This window comes from Hypanus sabinus, chromosome 15, assembly GCF_030144855.1.
Source record: "Hypanus sabinus isolate sHypSab1 chromosome 15, sHypSab1.hap1, whole genome shotgun sequence".
NCBI lineage: Eukaryota > Metazoa > Chordata > Chondrichthyes > Myliobatiformes > Dasyatidae > Hypanus > Hypanus sabinus.
The window spans coordinates 81,833,654-81,856,066 of record NC_082720.1 but is presented as its reverse complement, the minus strand read 5'-3'; the positions used below and the strand labels follow the sequence as shown (position 1 = coordinate 81,856,066).

General features: G+C 39.7%; 1 protein-coding gene across 1 annotated transcript in view; it reads right to left on the bottom strand.

Annotated features, from left to right (window-relative positions):
• Nucleotides 1-9,158, bottom strand: part of LOC132405634 (long-chain-fatty-acid--CoA ligase 6-like) — a 125,216-nt gene extending 116,058 nt beyond the window's left edge. The window contains exon 1 of the mRNA XM_059990598.1: nucleotides 8,350-9,158. Within this exon, the coding sequence (XP_059846581.1) occupies nucleotides 8,350-8,395 (46 nt within the window). The 5' untranslated portion in view covers nucleotides 8,396-9,158. The remainder of the gene's footprint in view (nucleotides 1-8,349) is intronic.
• Nucleotides 9,159-22,413: the final 13,255 nt, after the last annotated feature.

Sequence of the window (22,413 nt, the reverse complement as noted above, 5' to 3'; positions counted from 1 at the left end):
CAGCATTCTCACTACTTTTACTTCTTTTTACTTCATTTACTTCTTCTTTAATTTGGCAAAGATAAGATGGCAAAAATGCATAGCAGAATGCTGCATGTTGAGGTTTGTTGACATCTAGGTTGAATAACTGGATCATTTCAGCCCTTCCATGCCTTGTAATTTAAAGGGAGGACATGAGGCATAATGGTTTTAACAAATAGCCATCAGAAATTGGAGCAGAGATGTTTGAGTTTGGGGCTGCAGTATCCTTTTCTTCTCAAGGTGATGGGCAACTGCACCAGTGTGGTATTAGCTGATATGTGATAACAGGTGGTATAACTCCTGCTGTTTTAGCCAATCCAGGCTGATATCCAACACTAAATGACCAACCAGCTACAGCATTCCACTTTTGGATGCGTATTGTGAAATGGAAAACACAGTTCAATGTAGCAAGGAATATAAGTTGGACACCACTTTTAGTTTATTCTATCTGTGCAAGTCCCAAAGAATGAAACTGTTAATGTGGGTTATGCCTGGAAACTTTTCCTTGGTGACATCAAGAATGTAGCCCAATATGCAGCAGCAAATACTTTATTAAAGCTCAGTTTTACTTCCCAGCAGTTTCACCACACAGGTGCAATATTTTCTTGCAGCCAACTAGAAAAGGCCCCCTTTATTCCCAGTCTTTGCCTCCTGTCAGTCAGCCAATCTTCTATCCAAGCTAGTATCATTCCTGTAATACCATGAGCTCTTATCTTGTTTAGCAGTCTCATGTGTGACACCTTCTGTAAGTCTAAGTAAACAACATCCACTGACTCTCCTTTGTCCATCCTGCCTAATTTTCTCAAAGAATTCCAACAGATTTGTCAGGTAAGATTGCTCCTCAAGGAAACTATACTAACTTTTGCCTATTTTATTGTGCGTCTCCAAGTACTCTGAAACCACATTCTTAATAATGGACTCTAACATTTTGCAAACTACTGAAGTTAGGCTAACTGACCAGTAATTTCCAGTCTTTTGTCTCCCTTCCTTCTTATAAAAGTGGAGTGACATTTGTGATTTTCCAGTCTTCTGCAACTATTTCAAAATATAGTAGTTCTGAAAGATTACAAATAATGCCTCTGCAATCTCTTCGGCTACTTCTTTAACCCTGAGGTGTCCAAGTGAATTATCTACTTTAAGATCTTTCAGCTTCCCAAGCACCTTCTTCTTAGTAATAGTGGCTACACTCACTTTTGCCCCTGTATACTTCAATTTCGGGTGTGCTGTTGGGGTCTTCCACGGTGAAGACTGACAATAGCGTAGTGGTTAGTATAGCGTTATTACATCTCAGGTCAGAGTTCAATTCCAGTGCCACCTGTAAGGAGGTTGTACATTCTCCCCATGACTGCGTGGTTTCCTTTGGGTGCCCCAGTTACCTCCTACTGTCCAAAGACATACTGGTCAGTAGGTTAATTGGTCATTGTAATTTGTCCTCTGATTAGGCTAGTGATTAAAGGGTTGGTTGCAAGGTGGGCCAGAATGGCCTTTTCCATGCTGCATCTCAAAATAAAACCAACCATTTCTTTGTTCTACATTACTACCACACCAGCACCATTTTCCGCAGTCCAATTGCAACTCTTGCCTCACTTTTACTCTTTATATAAATGACAAAATATTTGGTATCTCCTTTTATATAATTGGCCAACTAACCTTCATATTTCATCTTTTCTCTCCTTATTACTTTATTGATTGCCTTCTATTACTTCTCAGAAGATTCCCAGTCCTCCAGATTCCCACTAAATTTTGCTTTTATGCAGGCTTTGATTTCCTTTTCAGCTGCAGTTGTCTCATTATTCCTTTCGGATGCCTCTTCTCTTTTGTGGATGAACCACTTCTGCATCTTCTGAATTACTCCACCCATGCTTCTCTGCTGTTATCCTGGTTGGTGTCCCCTTCCAATCAGTTTTGTCAATCTCTTCTCCCATGCCATGATAATTCTCTTCATTCAACTGTAATACTCATACATCCAATTTTAGCTTTTCCCTCTCAGTCTGTAAGGTGAATGCTATCAGATTATAAACACTGCTCTCAAGGATCTTTTAAATTTAAGTTTCCTGATCAAATTGGTTCATTACACAACACCCAATTGCCTTGCTGCCAAAGGGCTCAACCACAAGCTGTTCTTAAAAAGCTGTACAATAGATATTTTACAAATTATTTCCCTTGGCATCTAGGACCAACCTTATTTTATACCATAGGACTATAAGCCAGAGGTGTTGAGTTAGGCCATTTGACCCATCAAGTGTTCTGCCATTGACCCATCATGGTTGATTCATTATCCCCTCCCCAAACCCATTCTCCTGCCTTCTCCCTTTGACCTTTGGTGGCCTGACTAATGAAGAACCTGTCAGCCTCCACTTTAAATATATTCCATGAGCTGGCCTTCACTGCAATGAATTCCACAGATTTACTACCCTTTGGATAAGGTATTACTCCTCATCGTTGTTGTAAATGGATGTCCCTCTATTTTGAGGCTTTGCCCTCTGGCCCTAGACTCATCCACTATAGGAAACATTCTCTCAATATCCACTGCATCTAAGCCTTTCAATATTCCATAGGTTTCAATGAGATCCCCCCTCATTCTGGAGTTCTGAAGAGAGTACAGATCCAGAACCCTCAAATACACCTCATGTTTTCCCCCTTCATTCCTGGAATCAACCTTGTGAACCTCTTCTGGTCCCTCTCTAATGCCAGCACATCTTTTCTTAGATAAGGGGTTCAAAACTGTTCACAATACTCCAAGTGCAGTCTGGCCAATGCCTTATAAAACTTCAAGATTGTTCTTGTACTTCAGTCCTCTTGAAATGAATGCTAACTTTGCACTTGCCTTCCTTACACTGTCTCAACTTGCAAGTTAACCAATAGTGCAAAGGAACTTGCACAATGATTCGCAAATTCCTTTGCATCTCCAGTTTTTGAATTTTGTCCCTGTTTAGAAAACAGTCTACACATTTATTCCTTCTTATTCCAACACACATGCCCATACAGTTCCTGATACTATTTTCCATCTGTCACTTATTTATCCATTTTTCCAACATGACTAAGTCATTTTGCAGACTCTTGCTTCAATACTATCTGCCCCTGAACCGAACCATATCATTAGCAAACTTGATCCCAAAGCCATCAATTCTATCATCCAAATTATTAACATATACCTTGAACAGAAGCGGTTCCAACACCGGCCACTGCAGACCATCACTAATTACTGGCAGCCAACCAGAAAAGATCCCCTTTATTCCCACTCTTTGCTTCCTGCCAGTCAACCAATCCTCTATCCATGCCTGAATCTTTCCTGTAATACCATGCATTTCATCTTCTTATGCAGCCTTATGTAAAGCAGCTTGTGAAAGGCCTTATGAAAATCCAGGTAAACAACATCCACTGACTCTTCCTTATCTAATCTGCCTGTTACTTCATCAAGGAATTCCCAGAGATTTCTCTAAATCACCTTCATACTGGCCAATGTCCCTTTTAGGCACAATATACTTTCCGTTACCCTCATAGTGTAAAAAAACAAGTCAACCATATGCTACAATGAGAAAAATGATTCTGGTTTAAATTTTTATTTGTTTTTAAACTTAGTGAATACAGTACCTGTGCACAGTACAGCAGTTTTGATATCAATATGATCCTTAAGCTTGATAGTTTACAGCAAGAGTTGAAATACCTGGCTCAAGTTGTGACAGCAAAAGCCTTAAGCCCCCATGCGTAACAATGTCCAAGCAGCTTCTGTTTTCTGTGAATATGTGGTCCACTGTACTGAAGTCTCTTTCAACAAGATAGGAGATTGGAAATGCAACGAAGAGCAGTTTGGCTCTTTTCCAAAGACCAGGGAACTTCATATAGCAGTATAGCCACATACCATAAAAGTTGACACTTTTGAAAAGCATTTTTTGTTTCTTCTTCATTCTGAATTTTGATAACTTTTTGCAAGGCCTCTTCCTGCTCTTCCACTTTACAATGAAATGGGTTCATTACCCGGTCCAGAATTCCCAGATCATTCAAATCCTTGAATTGATTCTGAAAATCCTTCTACAGTCACTGCAGATATAAGTAGAACACTGTCCATGAAAGAAAGTGCCATACTTCCCATGCAGGGAAACTGTGAGAACATTCTTCTCCCAATATTTTGCTTATATATTTCCATTTTTCTGATAGAAGTGAACACTGCACTTCTTGCCTGGATTAAATTGAAATTCTTACCCTGCAGTTTTATGTTTGGAATGTTCATTTTGTCATACAGATCAGCTAGATATGTGACATCTCCACGTAGAAGTTCAATCTTGTTTCCCAAGCTCTTGCTGACTTTGAGCAAAAATTCAATCACAATGTGAAAAAGATCAAAGAAATGTTTTAAGCAGCAGCATTTTGACAGCCAATGCACTTCTGTGTGAAGAAGCAAGCGTTCAAACTGTTCATCAATACCTTGGCATAAGTGGCAAAATATTCTTCTATTAATGGATAAGCTTTAATTTTGTTGATAGCAGGTATTACAAGAGTCATGCTTGAGAAAAGCCACTGGCTGAGGTTTTTGGCTATGAGATGTTGAGAATGAATTACATAATGGATTGAAAACAGACTTGGAATTTTTTTTTCATAAACGCAACTGAACCAGCATGTATGGTGCTCCAACTGTTGCATAAGAAATCTTGTTCCTAATTGGAATACTTTTATTTTTAATGTACATTTTGAGTTCATCATAGATTGATTCTCTGTTGATATTTGTAAAAAGTTACAAACAGAAGAGAATCTCTTCATGAACTATTCCATTTTTGTTAAACCATACTCATGCTATTGGCAATTCCTCATTTTCTTGCACAGTTGGTTCATCCAATTGCATCCCAAATTCTGTGTTTTGTGGCTCTGTGTATAGTTGATAATCCCTCTTCACTCTTTCCGTTAATATGATGAGCTACGGTGTTATTACTCCGAGGAACTGATTTTAAAATATTGTATCCATTTTGAGAACAGTGGTGAAGACATCTGATACAGCAGGCATTATTAATCTTTCACCAATTGTATAAGATTTCCCACAGTTTGCTATCGTTTTGGGAACGTCTTAAGAAGCATTTAGACCACTATCAAGGTCATTTGAGCTTTCTTGGTAAATTCCTTGAGTGTACAATGCTTTTCAAATGCTTTTTTTTCATCTTCTGGAACTGAGTAATGCCATAAGTAGCCTTTTCAGGCTGTCTTTTACATAAGTGTTCCTGTCTTGATGGTTTCACGGCTTCATTAGACAGTACAGTATTACAAATAAGGTACTTGAGCTGATCTGACAGGAATGGAATAAAACTATATTTCAGGTATGTAAAGTTATATTGACGCACTTCTTGTAGTTTCTGTTTCTTAGCAGGATCCAAATTCAACGCTTCACCACCTTGAGACTTATAGAGATCACACTGTATGTATTTATCCATCATTAATGGGGCTAAATTAAAATGAAAAATAAACACAAACTGGGAATGACACAGTGAGTGACAATGGCAGTGAGTTGATATGGATGGAACGATGTCAGCGGCATGCAAAGGAATGATGAAGTGAAGATGAAGACGATTACAACAGTGAAAGTTTTGTTGACAAGGATACAGATTGGAATCTGAACGTTAGTTGGGAAAGAGCTGGTGTTTGGCAAGTTACCTTTATACTATTTCATTTTGTGCGATTGACCAATCTCATAAGGTCTCATGATCCCCAAAGCTGTTTCTTGACTGCCCACATGAAGCTAAGGTTGCTTTGAACACCACAAGAGGAATCCTTGGGGTTGGCAGGTTCACTGATCGGCTCTATTTCATCGCCTGTGCAGAGTTATGGTTCTTCTTGTGTTCCAGTGCCTCATTCTTTGTTTCAGAAGTGCCTGCTCTACTAATGGTCAGTCTGGTCTCATGCCTCGTTAGTGCCACCCTCCCCAAGAATCTTGAATGCTTCCCAACAACTTCTATTTCCCCTAACGCCCCCTTATGGCATGTAACTGCCCCCTTAGGAATCATTGCTCTAGTGAACCTTGAAACATCATTACTAATCCCTCCTCAATCTCTTCAGCCACCTCTTTCAGAATCCTAGGTTATAGTCCATCTGGTCCAGGTGACTTATCTACAATGGAATCCCCTATTACAGTTGCACCTTATGATTCTATGTAACTTGTTTCTAAGGATTTGGTTTCATTTTATACTAGCAAAGGCACTTCCACAGCCCCTGCCTACCGGCCTGTCCTTTTGATATGATGTGTAAACTCAGCTAAGTGTGAAATGACACTAAGCCGCAGCCTCTGGAGAGATTGCGGGTCAGGATTAGTTGTCTTTTTAAGTTGGTAGGGATGGGTTGGGGTCAGAGAAGGAAGTTAGAGGTCATAATATAATTTAGGGACAGTGTTGTGCAAGAGTTAGAGGTCAGGACTTCACGGTCAGCGATGTGAACATTGGACGAAGGAAACCCAGAGTCTGTGCTTCCACTCTGGTCAGTCCTCGCAATGACTTTCCATCAGGCTAAGCATAAGGAGAACATTGTATTTACAGCAAGTGGATCCGTGATCTTTTTTACAGCATGGTCTTGTTTTGCCAGATCAGGACCAGAAATCATTCCTGTAAGTATTGTACTATCATACTTTTAACTTCAGCAGTGATTTTTTTCTCCATTCAACAGATATTTTGTTCATTGGAGTGAAATAAGGGAGTCACAAGCACGTACAGAGCAGTAGTAGCAAAGTTGCCAATAAACCATTCAGAGAGGAAATCTACACAACCATACCTATAAGAGATTAAGTACTTTTATTTCCAATAAAAACACAGAAAAATGTAGCCCATTCAATGGGATCAATATTAATCTTTCACCTCTGTCATTTACCCCATACTAAATGAAAGTTTCTCAATTCCCTCGTTAGCTAGAAATCCATTGACTACATTCATGAATACACTCCACAGTCGTGTTGGATAGAGAATTCTAAAGCTTCACCACCCTGTTGATGAAAAAGTTCCTTCTCACCTCAGCCCTGAATGTCCCCCTCCATGTTGTGATGATGAATTTTGGGGATACCTCATCCAAGGAAATCATTACCCCTGTATCATGGGCTATTAGATATTCTGTACACTTCAATGAGATCACCTCTGATGAAGTTCTCAAGAGTCAAAATCCGAAGTACCAAATCTCTTCTGATCGGTCAATCCTCTTATCAGGAATCAGTCTGGTGTAACATCCATGGTATTCTATTGCACAAATAACCCTCCACAGTTTAGGAGACTATATTCCGGCTGGGATTGTACCAGGGTCTTGTCAACCATTAGGTGGCATTTTCAAATTCTTTCCTCTTTGGAGTGGTGCCAAAATTGTAATGGAAAGCATGCTGTGTGGCCACCAGCATACTATATATCCAAGTGAGTACCTACACACATGTCCACCAGGAATCACTGTCATAATGCTCAGAGGTCAGTTGCAAAGAACCAAAACCTCTCTGACCAAGATCAACAAATTGAGCACAAGCCAAATCTGGAAACGTCCTAAATCAATACAATTCCACCAATAGTTTAACAATAAGTTATTTAGAGATTTTACTCAGTTGTTAAAAAATATATATACTTTTAATTTTACTCTTAAAAATGTGTCATTGTAGCCCACATACTGAGCTGGTCGGACAAAAGCCCTGGGCAGCAGGTTTTTGTAAAAATGACTACGTTTTAAAGACAGAAAGGTTACAATACATCTCACGCCAGAAATCTGATAATTGGCAATATCACCAATTAAAAAAAAGAATCTACATTTGTGCAGCATTGAAAAAAATCATCAACACCCTAATTGAACAGTACAATCAGCTTTTAGACTGAACATAGTTTTTCAGCAGCATGCTGAAAGCAAGTGCAAAATTAAAAACTGAATTAATTCTGTTTTATAGTCTTTCTAATGATGTATCAACTATTTTAATTAATTATGGCAAAAGCAAATTAAATGAATTATCATTAATCATCTTAAAGATGACAGAAAATGGGATTTTTTAAAATGATATCAGAAATTTTAGTCTCAAGCCAGCAAAGTAATTAAACTCAGCAAAAATGATTGTTCTGCTTTAAGCAGGATTAGAATTAGTGTTTAATCCATCGTTTAATTAGAAACACCAAAGCAAAATATTTAGAATATATCATACTGCAGTTATTCAAATATTCAGTTAAAGAAAAAATGTACTTATATCAAAATTAGCATTTTACTTGCAAAAAATGAGATTATCTGAGTGTTTCTGGTCTATAATCTTCAATTTTCCATGATAGCAAATGCCAAGAAAATAAACAGCCCAATACATAAATTAACATCAAGAATATGAAATTAAAGATGTATACTCACTGAGCAGAAGCCAAATAAAAGCACAGACAATGAGAACAGCATCCATTTTTCAGAGAGTTTCCTGCTGCATGGAGACCAATGCACAGTACTGCAGCACACACTGCAGCACACTGGTGGATTTATGGGAATGAACCATCGTCATCATCGTATCAAGTTAATGAACTCCCCATTGTTAAAGCAAGCATGGCCTGATTTTCACATCCATGCTCAACATGACAGGAGTGGCGTATACCCTTATCAAACTCGATTTACCATCTCACCTTGAACAGAAATGCATACCGATTGAATAAACAACTTCAGTAAAGCTGCACTGAAGCCTTTGCATGAAGCCCGCCAGCCTGCAGAAACCACGCACACGAGGTGTAATTCAAGTGGAGTGTAGACGTAAATCATTGTTTCCTAACCTGATCTGGTTGACACCAGTTTTAAATTGTGGGAAGCAAGAACAGCATCAGCAACTATGGAGGTCCTTTCTAAGCACAAGAGATTCTGTAGTCTGAATTCCCAAGCAACAAGCAAGTTAACAAAGTAACAAGCAAGTTAAGAAATCTCATGACACATGCTGGTGATAATAAACCTGATTCTGATTTAAAATTCTGGAGGAAATCAGCAGGTCAGGCAATATCTGAGGAGAGGAATAATGAGCCGATGTCTCCGGTTGGGACATTTCATCAGGCTTCCTTTTTAAGAATGGATGCCAGGTGCCTATGTCGCTCTAGGGGTTTATTCTGGTACTTCATCCCAAGGCTGGTGATGCACCATCAATAACTCTCGGAGACGGGAGGTGAACGATAGGCTTTTATTAGCTGCAAGAGACCACGATTAGCAGCAAGAGACCACCACACAACATCCAGGAGACTGAGGGAGGAGCCGTGCCTCCAATCGCCTTTATACAGGGGTCTGTGGGAGGAGCCACAGGAGCAGTCAGCAGAGGGGTGTGTCCAGACAGGTACATGTAGTTCACCACGGCTGGTGTCAGGATGGTGATTTTGCTGGCAGGCCTTGGTTTCAGAGCTGCAGAAGCCTAGAAAGTTAAGTTTTCATTTGCTTTAAAAAAAATTCCCAACAGGCTTATAAAAGTATAGTGCTCTTCAGGATTCCCATTGTTGAAATAAATGAAACTAGCAGTATTCAGGACAAAGGCACTCAGCAAACAAAGATTAAATACCAAGATAAACACAAAAAATCAGACAGAAGAGCATAATCATTAATTTCATAATAAAACCACAATTTCATAATAGTCTTTCTCGCTCTCTCTGAAAACTAAATTATTGGACACTGTGTACATGCATGCATGCATGTTTGGGCATGGAGGTGGTGATGTGGGCTGAGAGAAAGTTCCTTGGAGTGGAAGTAGAGAGGAAATGGCAATTTCTTCCTTTTCAACTCTTCTGATCAACTGGCTAATTGCGTGATTGTAGCTTCTTTAAAAATCCTTAACTTTGAGCAGCATATCCAGGTTTTTGATAACAGTAGCAGGGTGGGAGTTGTTCCTGGTCATCATCAGAGTACTAACTTTGCTGTAATTTTGAGCCCAAGCATAACATACAAATATTTACACTTGGGGATGTGCCTGTCAGACGGTGGCAAATGACATTCCATTCCGGGTTACCATTCCCTGCAACACTTTAAAGTGGTTTCAAGCCAAAGATTCATTTAGTTTTCTAGTGCTGATCGACATTGCACTCAGTGTGTGGTGAACTACATGCACCTGTCTGGACACGCCCCTCTGCTGACTGCTCCTGTGGCTCCTCCCACAGACCCCAGTATAAAGGCGATTGGAGGCACTGCTCCCCCCTCAGTCTCCAGGATGTTGTGTGATGGTCTCTTGCTGGTGATAGTGCTTTCTTCCAGCTAATAAAAGCCTATCTCGACTCACATCTCCGAGAGTTATTGATGGTGCATCAGTATGTGAATGGATTCATTTTACAATTCATCAATATAATTGGAAATTGAAAGGGCAAAAAAAAATTTCTAGTAATGGCAAATGCTATTTGTCCAAAATCCATTATTGGGGTCCTGTGAATGAGGGGGAGGGGTGGGGAAATAATGGACTGTATGAGGGGAAGTTGCCTGTGCCCATGAAAGTAGGTGAGAAGTCCAGCTTTTCTCATCTCACGCTTTTAGCACAACTTAATCATGGCAGTAGCTTTCTGTTCTTAGTCATTCTTAGCTTTAAATTACTAAGGCTGTAATTCAACCAATGCGGGGTTCTTCCTTTCGCTATGTTAAATGGTTAAAATGTTTCTTATTACTGACACCTTAAAATCCACTGTCAGTTATTTTTCTTTACTTCCTGCATTAAATAATAGTGCAATAGAACAAGAATTGTATCTTCAACAGAAGTCTAAATTAAATCACTGAAATAATTAATGCACAAGAAATTACAATGTTTTTCTTGTTCTTCAGATTCTGGATAAGATTAATCCAATATATTACCTTCAGCATGATATCACTCCACGGTGCGTGCCATTACCAACTCACTCATTTTGCAATCACTTTAGAGACACTTACTCAGAAGCAGTGAGAAAAGTGAGTCAGTAGTGAGTACACTGGGTGATGTACTGAGCGTGAGTAATCAGGATCACGAGGAGAGCACGTTGCTGCCCAGGCACGTATATATCACACTTTAGCTTGGGAGCCCAGGGTTCTGGATCTCAGAAATTCTGCTTTGAAAGGCAGTCTGCCTACAGAATAGGCAATATCATTAAGCAATACAGAAGACTAAATGGGGGATCAGGTCCTGAAACCAGATGGAGGCTTCTCAGGACTGCAAACTGCACGTTTTGTAGCCATTAAAAGAGACCTTTTTAAATCCATAACAAGTTTGTCTTTTCCTGTTGGCAAAAAATAGGTCTAAGCTGCTGAATTAGGGGAACAAGCTCCTCCAGCCTTCCAACAAATGAGACATGGTTTCACAAAAATCATTGGTATCGTAAAATTAAGTTTCTCACAGACCATTAGATATATTGAGGCATTGTCCATTTCTCCTGCTATATAAGTGCTGCTGAGCAGAATCCTTAATTATAGGAGATTTAACATTTTGCAGAAATTCTGAATGCAGTAAATGGTAGTAAACTGTCAATAAATCATGCATTGTTTAATAATTCATCATTCACTTTCAATACATCAGATATGGAAAGTTGTTCTGTAAAAATGGTTGCAAGGATGCAAATTACTGGTTGTCTTGTCCTCTTAGAGACCTGTATTGTTAAAATAGTTAACAGTAACCAAATATAGTCTGGTTAAAAAAAACAGTAACCTCAAATAGTTAACCAAATATTGCCTGCAGACACATTACACAGATGTTGCTTTTGTAAAATTGAAGATTTTGGATCTTTTTGTTTTTAAATTATAATTCTACTATTAGAATGTGCATGTAAATTTATTTTTCCTTCTTTTCATCTTTTGCAGGATATGAACAAAACCAGTAATATTTTTGACCTTTCCAGAGTAGTAGTAAACAAATCTCTTGAATGACTGTATATCTTAAATTTACACAAGTGATATGAGGCATGGTTCTGATCTATTGAGAAGGAAGAAATGGTAATACACACGTATCACCCTGGGAAAGGTTTCACTGCTGACGTATTGGTCTTTCTGTAGCAGCAGTGCTTGGGTTATGGGTAGAGATAACAGGTGCCATAATGTGAGTCATCCAATCATGGGAGCAGCTTTTTGTGTTCTGTGCTGGGTCCTTTGTTTGGTGGGCGATGAAGAGAGAAGACGCTGGAGAGAACCGGTCGTAGGATTTGACCCAGTGGGGGACTGTGATTCGATGGAGCAAGGTGCCGAAGTCTATTGAGGATTGGTGAATATGAATTTTGGGAAGAGTTGAGATCCAACTTGTGCACAATTGACTGTCTAATTGTAATGGGCCCTTTTGGTTTTTTCTTTCTTTCATTACTAACCCTTTAGTTAAGATACATAAAAATAATTCCTTTAATCACATGCAGTGTGCTGTCTGTTATTTCTTGGCACTGAGTTGTAACAGGGTAGAAAATTACACAGCATCCCCACAATGTCTCTACTTTCTGCGAAGGCTGAGGAAAGTCCATCTCCCACCCTCCATCCTCATCACATTCTACAGGGGTTGTATTGAAAGCATCCTGAGCAGCTGAATCACTGCCTGGTTCGGAAATTGCACCATCTCGGATCGCAAGACCCTGCAGTCGCTGAGAAGTGAGGTCAACTGAGAAGATAATTGGGGTCTCTCTTCCCGCCATTATGGAGATTTACACTACATGCTGCATCCACAAAGCAAACAGCATTATGAAGGACCCCACACACCCCTCATACAAACTCTTCTCCCTCCTGCCATCTGGGAAAAGGCACCAAAGCATTCAGCTCTCACGACCAGACTATGTAAAAGTTTCTTCCCCTAAGCTATCAGACTCCTTAACACCCAGAGCCTGGACTGATACTAACTTACTGCCCTTTACTGTGCCTATTGCCTTGTTTATTATTTATTGCAATGCCTGCACTGTTTTGTGCACTTTATGCAGTCCTGGGTAGGTCTGTAGTCTAGTGTAGTTTTTCTTCTGTGTTGTTTTCACGTAGTTCAATGTAGTTTTTGTACTGTTTCATGTAGCACCATGGTCCTGAAAAATGTTGTCTGGTTTTTTCTGTGTACTGTACCAGCAGTTATAGTCGAAATGACTTTAAAAAGTGACTTGACTTGACTTGAAACCAGGGTTTGGGGTGGGAGAGCCGACTCAATCCCATGGGTTTGGCGGGACTGGAGTCTGTATTCCCTAGATTTACGCAAACAAGGAAACCAGGGGGGTTTCACACATCCAAGGAATAATGGAATCACAATCAGGCTTATTATGACTGAAATATGTCACGAGATTTGTGGTTTTGCAGCAGCAATGCAGTGCAGTGTATAAAATATACTATAAATCACAATAAGAAATATATCAGTAGTGTAGTGGTTAGCACATTGCTATTACGGTTTGGGTCGTCAATCCCAGGGATCTCGGGAAGGAGTCTGCACGTCCTCCCCATGGAATGTGCGTGTTTTCTCCAGGCACTCCGGTTTCCTCCCACTATCCAAAGATGTACCGGTTAGTAGGTTGATTGGTCATTGTCAATTGTCCGGTGATTCATGTAGCCCTCCATTGGTCGGGGTCAACCAAGGATATTGTGTCATGATGTGCAAGCCAGGGCAGTACGATATGGAGAGCAAGCGCATGCAGCAGGCTCCCCCTCTCCATGCAGCTGATGAATCCAAAGGAACGTCAGAGACCAACACAGTTTGCCACTGGTACTGTCGCAGGAGTTTCCAGTCAGCATTAAATTCAACATAGGACTGGTTACGGGCTCCATCTTCCAGACTTTTCCTCAGGTTTTACTCCTGAAGCCTTCCTCAGGAGTGGGCACAGCTGCAAAGCAACGGAGGTTTGAGATCAGTGTTTTCCTTCTCCCAGATGAGCTGCCAACCAGGGCTGACAAGCCCCATCTGCCCAAAACAACTGGTTTTAAAGCATCAGTAATCCGTCTTTGCCCCTTCTGTCAGTAGAAATGATTCCAGCGGGCTTAGTAGCTAAGCCACACGTGAGAGCCAGAAGCTGTACTTGGTTGTCAGAGGTTATATGAGACGCACACCATTGGGAGCATTTAATAGCTAGTGGGAGCTTATCCACACTACTGCCCCAGGATATAACAAATCTTGAGGAGCCACGTACCGTGATTATGCTAGGGTTAAATCGCGGGTTGTTGAGAGGCAGGCTCGTAGAACTGGAAGGGAAGATAATACTGCGCATTATCTCTGAATAAAAAATAAATAAGTAGTACCCAAAAAGAACAAAAATAGTAATGTACTGTAGTATTCATAGGTTCATTGACCTTAAGTCTGATGGTGGAAGGGAAGAAGCTATTCCTGAAATGCTGAGCGAGTGTCTTCAGGCTCCTGGATCTCCTCTAAGGAATGTGATTTGCAGGGAAACTATAAATCGTGGTGTTCCTACATTTTTGCTGGTAATGCCCATCTAGGCCATTGAGGTCACGATAGAAGTGCTTTAGAAAGAAACAGTGGAGATTGTTACCAAGCATGTTGTGATGGCAAATACTACAGCCATGGTGAAACTATTTATGATGGTGGATGGGATGTGAATCAAGCTGCTTCAGTGTTTCCAGAATTACAATTATCCAGGACAGTGCACACAATTGATTCACATTCCTTAATTTCTAAACGTAGGAAGGCTTCTGTAGAGGACTCACTCACAATAGACTACCTGCCTCTATCCTGCACTCATAACACATTGCTTTGGTGGCTAATTGAGTTAAAATTCCTGTTAATGTAGATCCCCATAGTGCTGTTAATGTTGAATGAGAAGGGATGTGTTTGTATTCTCATTTCTTGGAAATAACTAGCACTTTAGTGGCCCATATCCAAATGTAGCCTCTGTCCTGCTGCATATGGTCATATCCCTGATGTACGATTACAACAGAACACTATGAAATTATGAATAAGCATCCTCACAAATGACTTTCAAATAGCAGGAAGGCTTTTGAAAAAGGAATAGAAGATGCCAGAAGCCAGAACATAAAATAGCTTAACAAATACAGGCATCTTTATTTGCCTATGCACGATTTCAGCCATTAGAGCTTTGAATTTTGCTAAACTACATTTATTTAAAAACTGAACACTCACCTCAGTTGTGGAAATTATGATCCAGAGTTAAATTGTTTTGACAGAATTGAAACTGAACAATGGTCAATAAGATCAATTCTGCTTGAAACCTTTAATGGCGGTTGGGAGACCCACATAAGGTGCATTGCCGCCACCTATTGATCTAGAGTGTGGAGCAAAGAAACAGGGAGTACACCTATTAAGTTTACCCCACATCCCAAAAACCTCAAATAATACACAAAATGCTGGAAGAACCGAGCAGGCCATGTAGTATCTATGGAAAAGAGAAAGCAGTTAATGTTTTGGGCCAAGACCCTTCATCGGGACTTGTGAGGTCCTAATATAGGGCTTTGGCCCAAAATGTCGACTGTTTACTCTTTTCCATAGATACTGCCAGGTCTGCTCAGTTCCTCCTGCATTTTGTGTGTGCTGTCCTAATAAACTTTCCATATTAAACTGTGTCAGTCCCAAAGATCTCAATTTAATAATTAAATGTTTCCTTTGCATCTCATAGGAAATGCATTCAAACAATATACGCTGCACCATTTCTTGACAACTGCACTCCCTACAGATGCCTATAACATGCATTCTAATTCTGAATAAGGAATTAGTCAACCTAGTATGTTCAATACGCAAATGTGTAAATATAACTTCTTCCATCTTTATCTCCATCTCCCAGCTGAGTTCCCACCATTCTTTGAATTTTATATAATTCTTTTTTTTCCCTTTTCACAACTTTGTTACCTCAGTGATTGAGTAGACTTTTTAACTATGACTTTCATTTCTTCCTTATGCAAAGGCACCACTACATTTGTAACCTTAATTTTAAATGATTGCCACCCTATGTCCTTCTATCCCAACATGTGCAGAAACCTATATGAAATGTTTACACAGGCCTAGAGCCTATGGCCTCAACAAATGTTGGCCAATTGTCTGCCCTATAATTTGAAGTACCTGTTTTAATAGATGTCAAACCCCAGAATGAATCAGAGCACAGTAGTACATAATCAGGGCATACTACTTTGACCCATTTCAAAACTAAAATGATAGCAACCATCTCAGATGTGAATACCGATATTTTGTCTGATAACCTTTTCTTAATACTCATCTGAAACTTTGGAACATAAATAGGAACACCTGAACAACCTGTCACTGGATTTTCGAACCATCCGTGTAGACTTGCAATAATCAATAATATCTGCCTTGAATATATAGTTGAACTTCCTGTGCCACTGACATACAATCACTCTTCATCTTGATCTTTTTCTAAATTCCCAAATCAACCACAGACAAAGGGAAAAACCATGGAGGGGTGACAAAAAGAGGTGCACTGGGACCATAATCCACATGAAACAAATCAAGATTTTGTGCCCATTCATTTTCCATCCACTCCACCCAAAAGTGAAGCCCTTGTGAATGCAGTGCTCCCAACACTCTACTAATGTTGCCAGTATTGAATGAACAACTTTATGTCCTCTTACGTTAACCCAATAAATCAATGCTAACTGTAACCTGTGTAGATGTTAAGGTACTTCACCCATTTTGACCAGTAATGCCGAAATTGGGGATGATTTAATGGCACCAGAACACAATCTCAAAGCTCTATCTCAGAACTTTAAGACCACTGGTGCAGTTGACCTGTAATCAAAGACAGCTCTGATTAAAATAATATGCAATTGTTAAGTGACCTCCTACTCACATCCTAACTAAACACCTGAGCACATTAAGGATTTTTTTTTACATTTCTCCAGAATTTTATTCACATACAACTTCTATGTTAGCCTTGTGTCTGTCCATAATACTAGAAACTTTACCACTGATATTTGTTTAAGAGATTTCCCACATAACTTGAGATCAATTGTGGGTGTAATGATCCTTTTAGAAAAACAGATAACTTGAGTCTTTTGAGCAGCAATTTTAAAACCCCAACTATGTCCCAATTCCTCTACTTCATTAATATCTGCTTGCATTTTCCTAACTATGTAATTTATATTCCTGCTTCTCTTAAGTGAGATCAATTGGTTATTGGTGAGAAATAAGAGTGGCCCATCAAGCCTGCTCTGCCATTTCATCATGGCTGATCCAATTTTCCTCTCAGCCCAAATCTCCTGCTTTCTCACCATATCCCTTCAAGAATCTATCAACCTCTGCCTTAAATATATAGACTTGAACTCCTCAGCTGCCTGTGGCAATGTATTCCACAGATTCACCTCTCTCTAGCTAAAGAAATTCCTCCTAATCTCTGTTCTAAAAGCACACCCCTCTATTCTGAGGTTGTGTCCTCTGGTCTTAGACTCTCCCACCATAGAAAACATCCTCTCCAAATTCACTCTGTCAAGACCTTTCACCATTCAATAGGTTTCAATGAGGTCACCCCTCATTCTCACTGTATTGTAGTCAATACAGGCCCAGAGACATCAAATGCTCTTCATATGAGAAGCCACACAATCCTGGAATCATTTTCATGAACCTCCTTTCCAGCTTCTGCACATCCTTTCTAAGGTGAGGGGCCCAAAACTGTTCTGTGAGGCCTCACCAGTGCTTTATAAATTCTCAACATTACATCCTTGCTTTTATATTCTAGTCCTCTTGACTAGAGTGCTAACGTCACATTTATATTACTCACCATAGACTCATCCTGCAAATTAACCTTTAGGGAATTTTGCACAAGGACTCCCAAGTCCCTTTGCACCTCAATTTTTGTATTTTCTCTCCATTTAGAAAATAGCCAACCTTTTCATTTCTTCTACCAAAGTTCATGACCATACCCTTCCTGACACTGTATTTCATCTGCCATTTCTTTGCCAATTCTCCTAATCTGTCCAAGTCCTTCTGTAGTCTCTCTACGCTGCACAATCACTGCATAATGCATTGCTTTCAAGAGCTTCTTCGTTGATTGGAAGTAAACTAATGGTGTGATAATTAACTGAACTGGATTTGTTTGTTTTTTGGGATACATGGGCAAGTCCCACATTACTGAGTAGATGCTGGTGTTCCAGTGAAAATGCAGCTAATCCTGGAATCCAAATGTTCAGAACAAATGCTGGGATGGTGTTTGGGATCTCTGGCTTTTACATTACCTGGTGTCCACCGCTACCTCTTGATGACAAATGAGGAGTGTTGAATTGAAGGTTAGGATAGCTGATGGTGGAAGACCTCAGGAGAAGCCAGAAATAGTTTATCCACTTGGCAATACTGACTAAAGATGTTTATGAATGCTCAGCCTTAACTAGGCAGAGAAAAGGGTGAGAATGATTAAACATCAGCTCAACATGTTATTTCTGAAGTCTTACTTCTTCCAGCCATCAACCTAATTGCAGATCAATTATAGAACTCCATTTACTACGTCCTTGTGATGAATAAGTGTTCTGAAATACAATAATCTTGAAAAATTCAAGTTCAATGCAATGTAATTTAGAATAACAAAGAAACATGCCAAAATTTAAATCTTCCTCTGCTGCTACATGTAACAAATGAAGAAAGTGCTTTCATAGAATCACCTCAGTTAAGTTGCAGTTTTAATGATGTGATTTTTTTTCCTGAAATTAGGTAGGAATCAAATTGTTAAAATTTTTATCAAAGTTAATTAAAAACTGTTGAAAAACCCAAGTACTAACAAGGTGAAGAGGCTCATTTATGATTCAATGTGCCATGCTATTTGAAGATCAAAAAATGAAGTTGTTAATAATTTACCATTTGTGAACTCTTAGTATGCATTCTGAAACAGTGGTCTTGAACTTGGCAAAATGATTTTCTCTATTGTATCGTGAAGCAAACTATAGAGATCAACATACTGCAGGCACTTTGTCATGTGAAAGGCGACATAAAAGTTATTTAAGAAGAGTGGGAGACAGCAGAAAGGAAACTATAGACTTGTTAGCCTGACATCAATGATTGGGAAGTTGTTGAAATCGATTGTTAGGGATGAGATTAAAGTACCTGGAGGCACATGACAAGAGAGGCCGAAGCCAGCATGGTTTCCTGAAAGGAAAACCCTGCCTGACTAACCTAGAGCAATTCTTTGAGGAAACTACAAGCAGGGTAGTCAAAGGAGATGCAGTAGATGTGTTTGACAAGGTGCCACACATGTGGCTGCTTAGCAAGATAAGAGCCCATGGAATTACAAGGAAGTTACTAGCTTGGGTAGAGCACTGGCTTGTTGGCAGAAAATAGAGAGTGGGAATAAAGGGATCCTATTCTAGCTGGCTGCCAGTTACCAGTGGAGTTCCACAGGGGTCTGTGTTGGGACTGCTGCTTTTTACAATGTACGTCAATGATTTGGACTATGGGATTAATAGATTTGTGGCTAAATTTGCCGATGATACAAAGACAGGTGAAGGAGTGGGTAGTGTTGAGGAAACAAAGAGCCTGCAGAAAGACTTAGATAGTTTAGGGGAATGGATAAAGAAGTGACAAATGAAATACAATGTTGTAAAGTGTACAGTCATGCACTTTGGTGGAAGAAATAAACAGGCATACTATCATTTAAATGGGAAGAGAATACAAAATGCAGAGATGAAAAGGGACTTGGGAGTCCTTGTGCAAGATACCCTAAAGGTTAACCTCCAGGTTGAGTCAGTAATGAAGAAGGCAAATGCAATGTTGGCATTCATTTCTAGAGGTATAAAATATAAGAGCAGGGATGTGATTTTGAGGCTCTATAAGGCACTCGTGAGACTACTCTTAGAGTATTGTGGGCAGTTTTGGGCTCCTTATTTCAGAGAGGATATACTGACATTGGAGAGATTTTAGAAAAGATTCATGAGAATGATTCCAGGAATGAAAAGGTTACCATATGAATAATGTCTGGCAGCTCTTGGGCTGTATTCCCTGGAGTTCAGGAGAATGAGGGGGGATATCATAGAAACATTCTGAATGTTAGAGGCCTGAACAGATTAGATTTGGTAAGTTTATTTCCCATGGTGGGGGAGTCTAGGACAAGAGGGCACAGCATTAGGATTGCAGGACGTCCACTTAGAACAGAAATGCAGAGAAATTACTTTAGTCAGAGGGTGGTAGATCTGTGAAATTTGTTACCACGAGCGGCTGTGGAGGCCAAGTCATTAAGACGGAGATAGATAGGTTCTTGATTAGCCAGGGCATCAAAGGGTATGGGGAGTGGGGATGACTGGAGGAATTGGATCAGCTCATGATTGAATGGCAGTGCAAAATTAATGGGCTGAATGGCCTACTTCTGCTCCTATATTTTATGGTCTTATAAACAGCACAGTCCAATGGCAGATATCGTGTGACTCCAAGACACCTTAGGTATAAAGGTTCCTTGGGGAGTGGCGGCCACTTTGGAATTAAAAGTTTTTAATCATTTCTAAATTTAGTTATTTCAATCATGTTAGTTAAGTTCTTGGAAAAGATGTTTTGCTGTCTGGATAGGAAAAGGAATACACATTGTTAGAATTAAAAGAACAATGAAGAGCCTTTGTTTATTCTGTAAGTTTAAGGTCACAAATTCATTACTAGTGCCTCCCAATTTTCAGAAAGTGTCTTTCTTTCAAAATTGCTATTGATAAATTTTACCTGTAAAATTCAACCCTTGCTTCATACTACCCTATCTACCCTCCTTGTCTGAACTATCAGCGTTCACCAGAATTGCAATTGCTTATCCCACAATTCCATATTAGTTGAGCCCATCACAAACAAGAGAAAATCTACAGATGCTGGAAATCCAAGCAACAGACACAAAATGCTGGAGGAACTCAGCAGGCCAGGCAGTATCTATAGAAAAGAGTACAGTCAATATTTCGGGCCGAGACCCCTCAGCAGGACAAGGTTCAAAATGAAGGCTGGCAGATATTTAAACTGGAAAGATGGGGCGCAATTCAAAGATATGTGTGTGGAGCATGCCTGGCTTGCTGAGTTCCCCCAGCATTTTATGTGTGTTGCTTAGTTTAGCCTGTGTCCTATTCTTAGTACTATGAATATTCAATGTGTTAAACAATGCTAAAAAAAGAACATTTCTTACAGCAAAGCAAAACATTGCAGATATAATAAATCAGAAATAAATGCAAAAATATTTTGCCACTTAGCAGGGCAGAGAGCGACAGAATTAATACTTCATGTCAGTTCTGATAAATGGTCATTAACCGGTTAAATTAACTTTTATTTCTCTCGACACAGATTTTTCTTAAAGTTATTCTTTCACATCTTTCTTACCAGCTCCTTCCAGTTAGCTTGTTCTTACAGGATTCTATGCATAAATAATATAAGAAAGAAAATAATGCTTTAGCACACACGACTAGAATTCTTCATGGTGATCATCTGTTCCTTCTCTTCCTCATTAGCATTATTGTTAACACAGGTTTGTTAGGTATGTTGATATTACCTTGCTGTGCTGTCTACCTCTGTCTGACATTAAGTTCTAGATGTTGTTAAATCAATATTTTTTGCAACTGATTTTAGTTACATCAAACTAAATGGAATGTACGGCACAGGGAAATCCCATTAATCCCTGCCACTCCTTGCTGGATTTTGCTCCACTTCAGCCTTCTGCTGTCATTTCTTTTCTAAGTCTATTAGTTTAACCTCTTTCTCCTTTCTTCATTAAATGTTTGTCAAGGTTTTCTTTAAATCGGCCTGCTCACTGATAATGTTGGAGGAGGTGAAATCTCTTGGCCTTTACATCAGCAAGGGGCTGCCTGGCATTTAGTAATCCACCCCCATTGGGATACCATGGTTCAAGAGGATGGTAAAAAGTTGCAAAGGACTCAGCCGGCTGCATAATTGAAATTAAAAGTACAAATGGAATACGAGGTATAAATGCAGTCTAACAGGGTTTGGAATTTCCAAACATGGCATATGTGATGGATAAAATGAAAATAAATGCAATCGTTCGGGACAATATTTGGTGGTAGTAGTTGAGCACTAGATATTACCGTCTGTACTATATTCAAAAGAAAACAGAGCAGGGGCTAGAACATACAAAACAGGAGTAGGAATAGCCCTTGAGCCTGCTCCACCATTCACTAAGATTATGGGGCAATCCAATCTTCACCTTAGGACCATTTTTCTACACTCTGCACACATTACTTTGAATTGCACCCCCTCCTTCCAGCTTAAATGTCTGTCAGTCTCCATTTTGAATGTATAAAACAGTGCGGGGCAGTACAATGATTATATAAACAAGACAAAAGGCACAGTAGAGGACAAATTACAATATAATAATAAATGATGGAGATGTCAGTCTAGACTCTGAGTATTGAGGAGTCTAATGGCTTGGGGGAAGAAACTGTTGCACAGTCTGGTCGTGAGAGCCCAAATGCTTCGGTACCTTTTGCCAGATGGCAGGAGGGAGAAGAGTTTGTATGAAGGGTGCGTGTGGATCTTCACAATGCTGTTAGATTTGCGGATGTAGTGTGTAGTGTAAATGTCTGTAATGGCGGGAAGAGAGACCCCGATGATCTTCTCAGCTGACC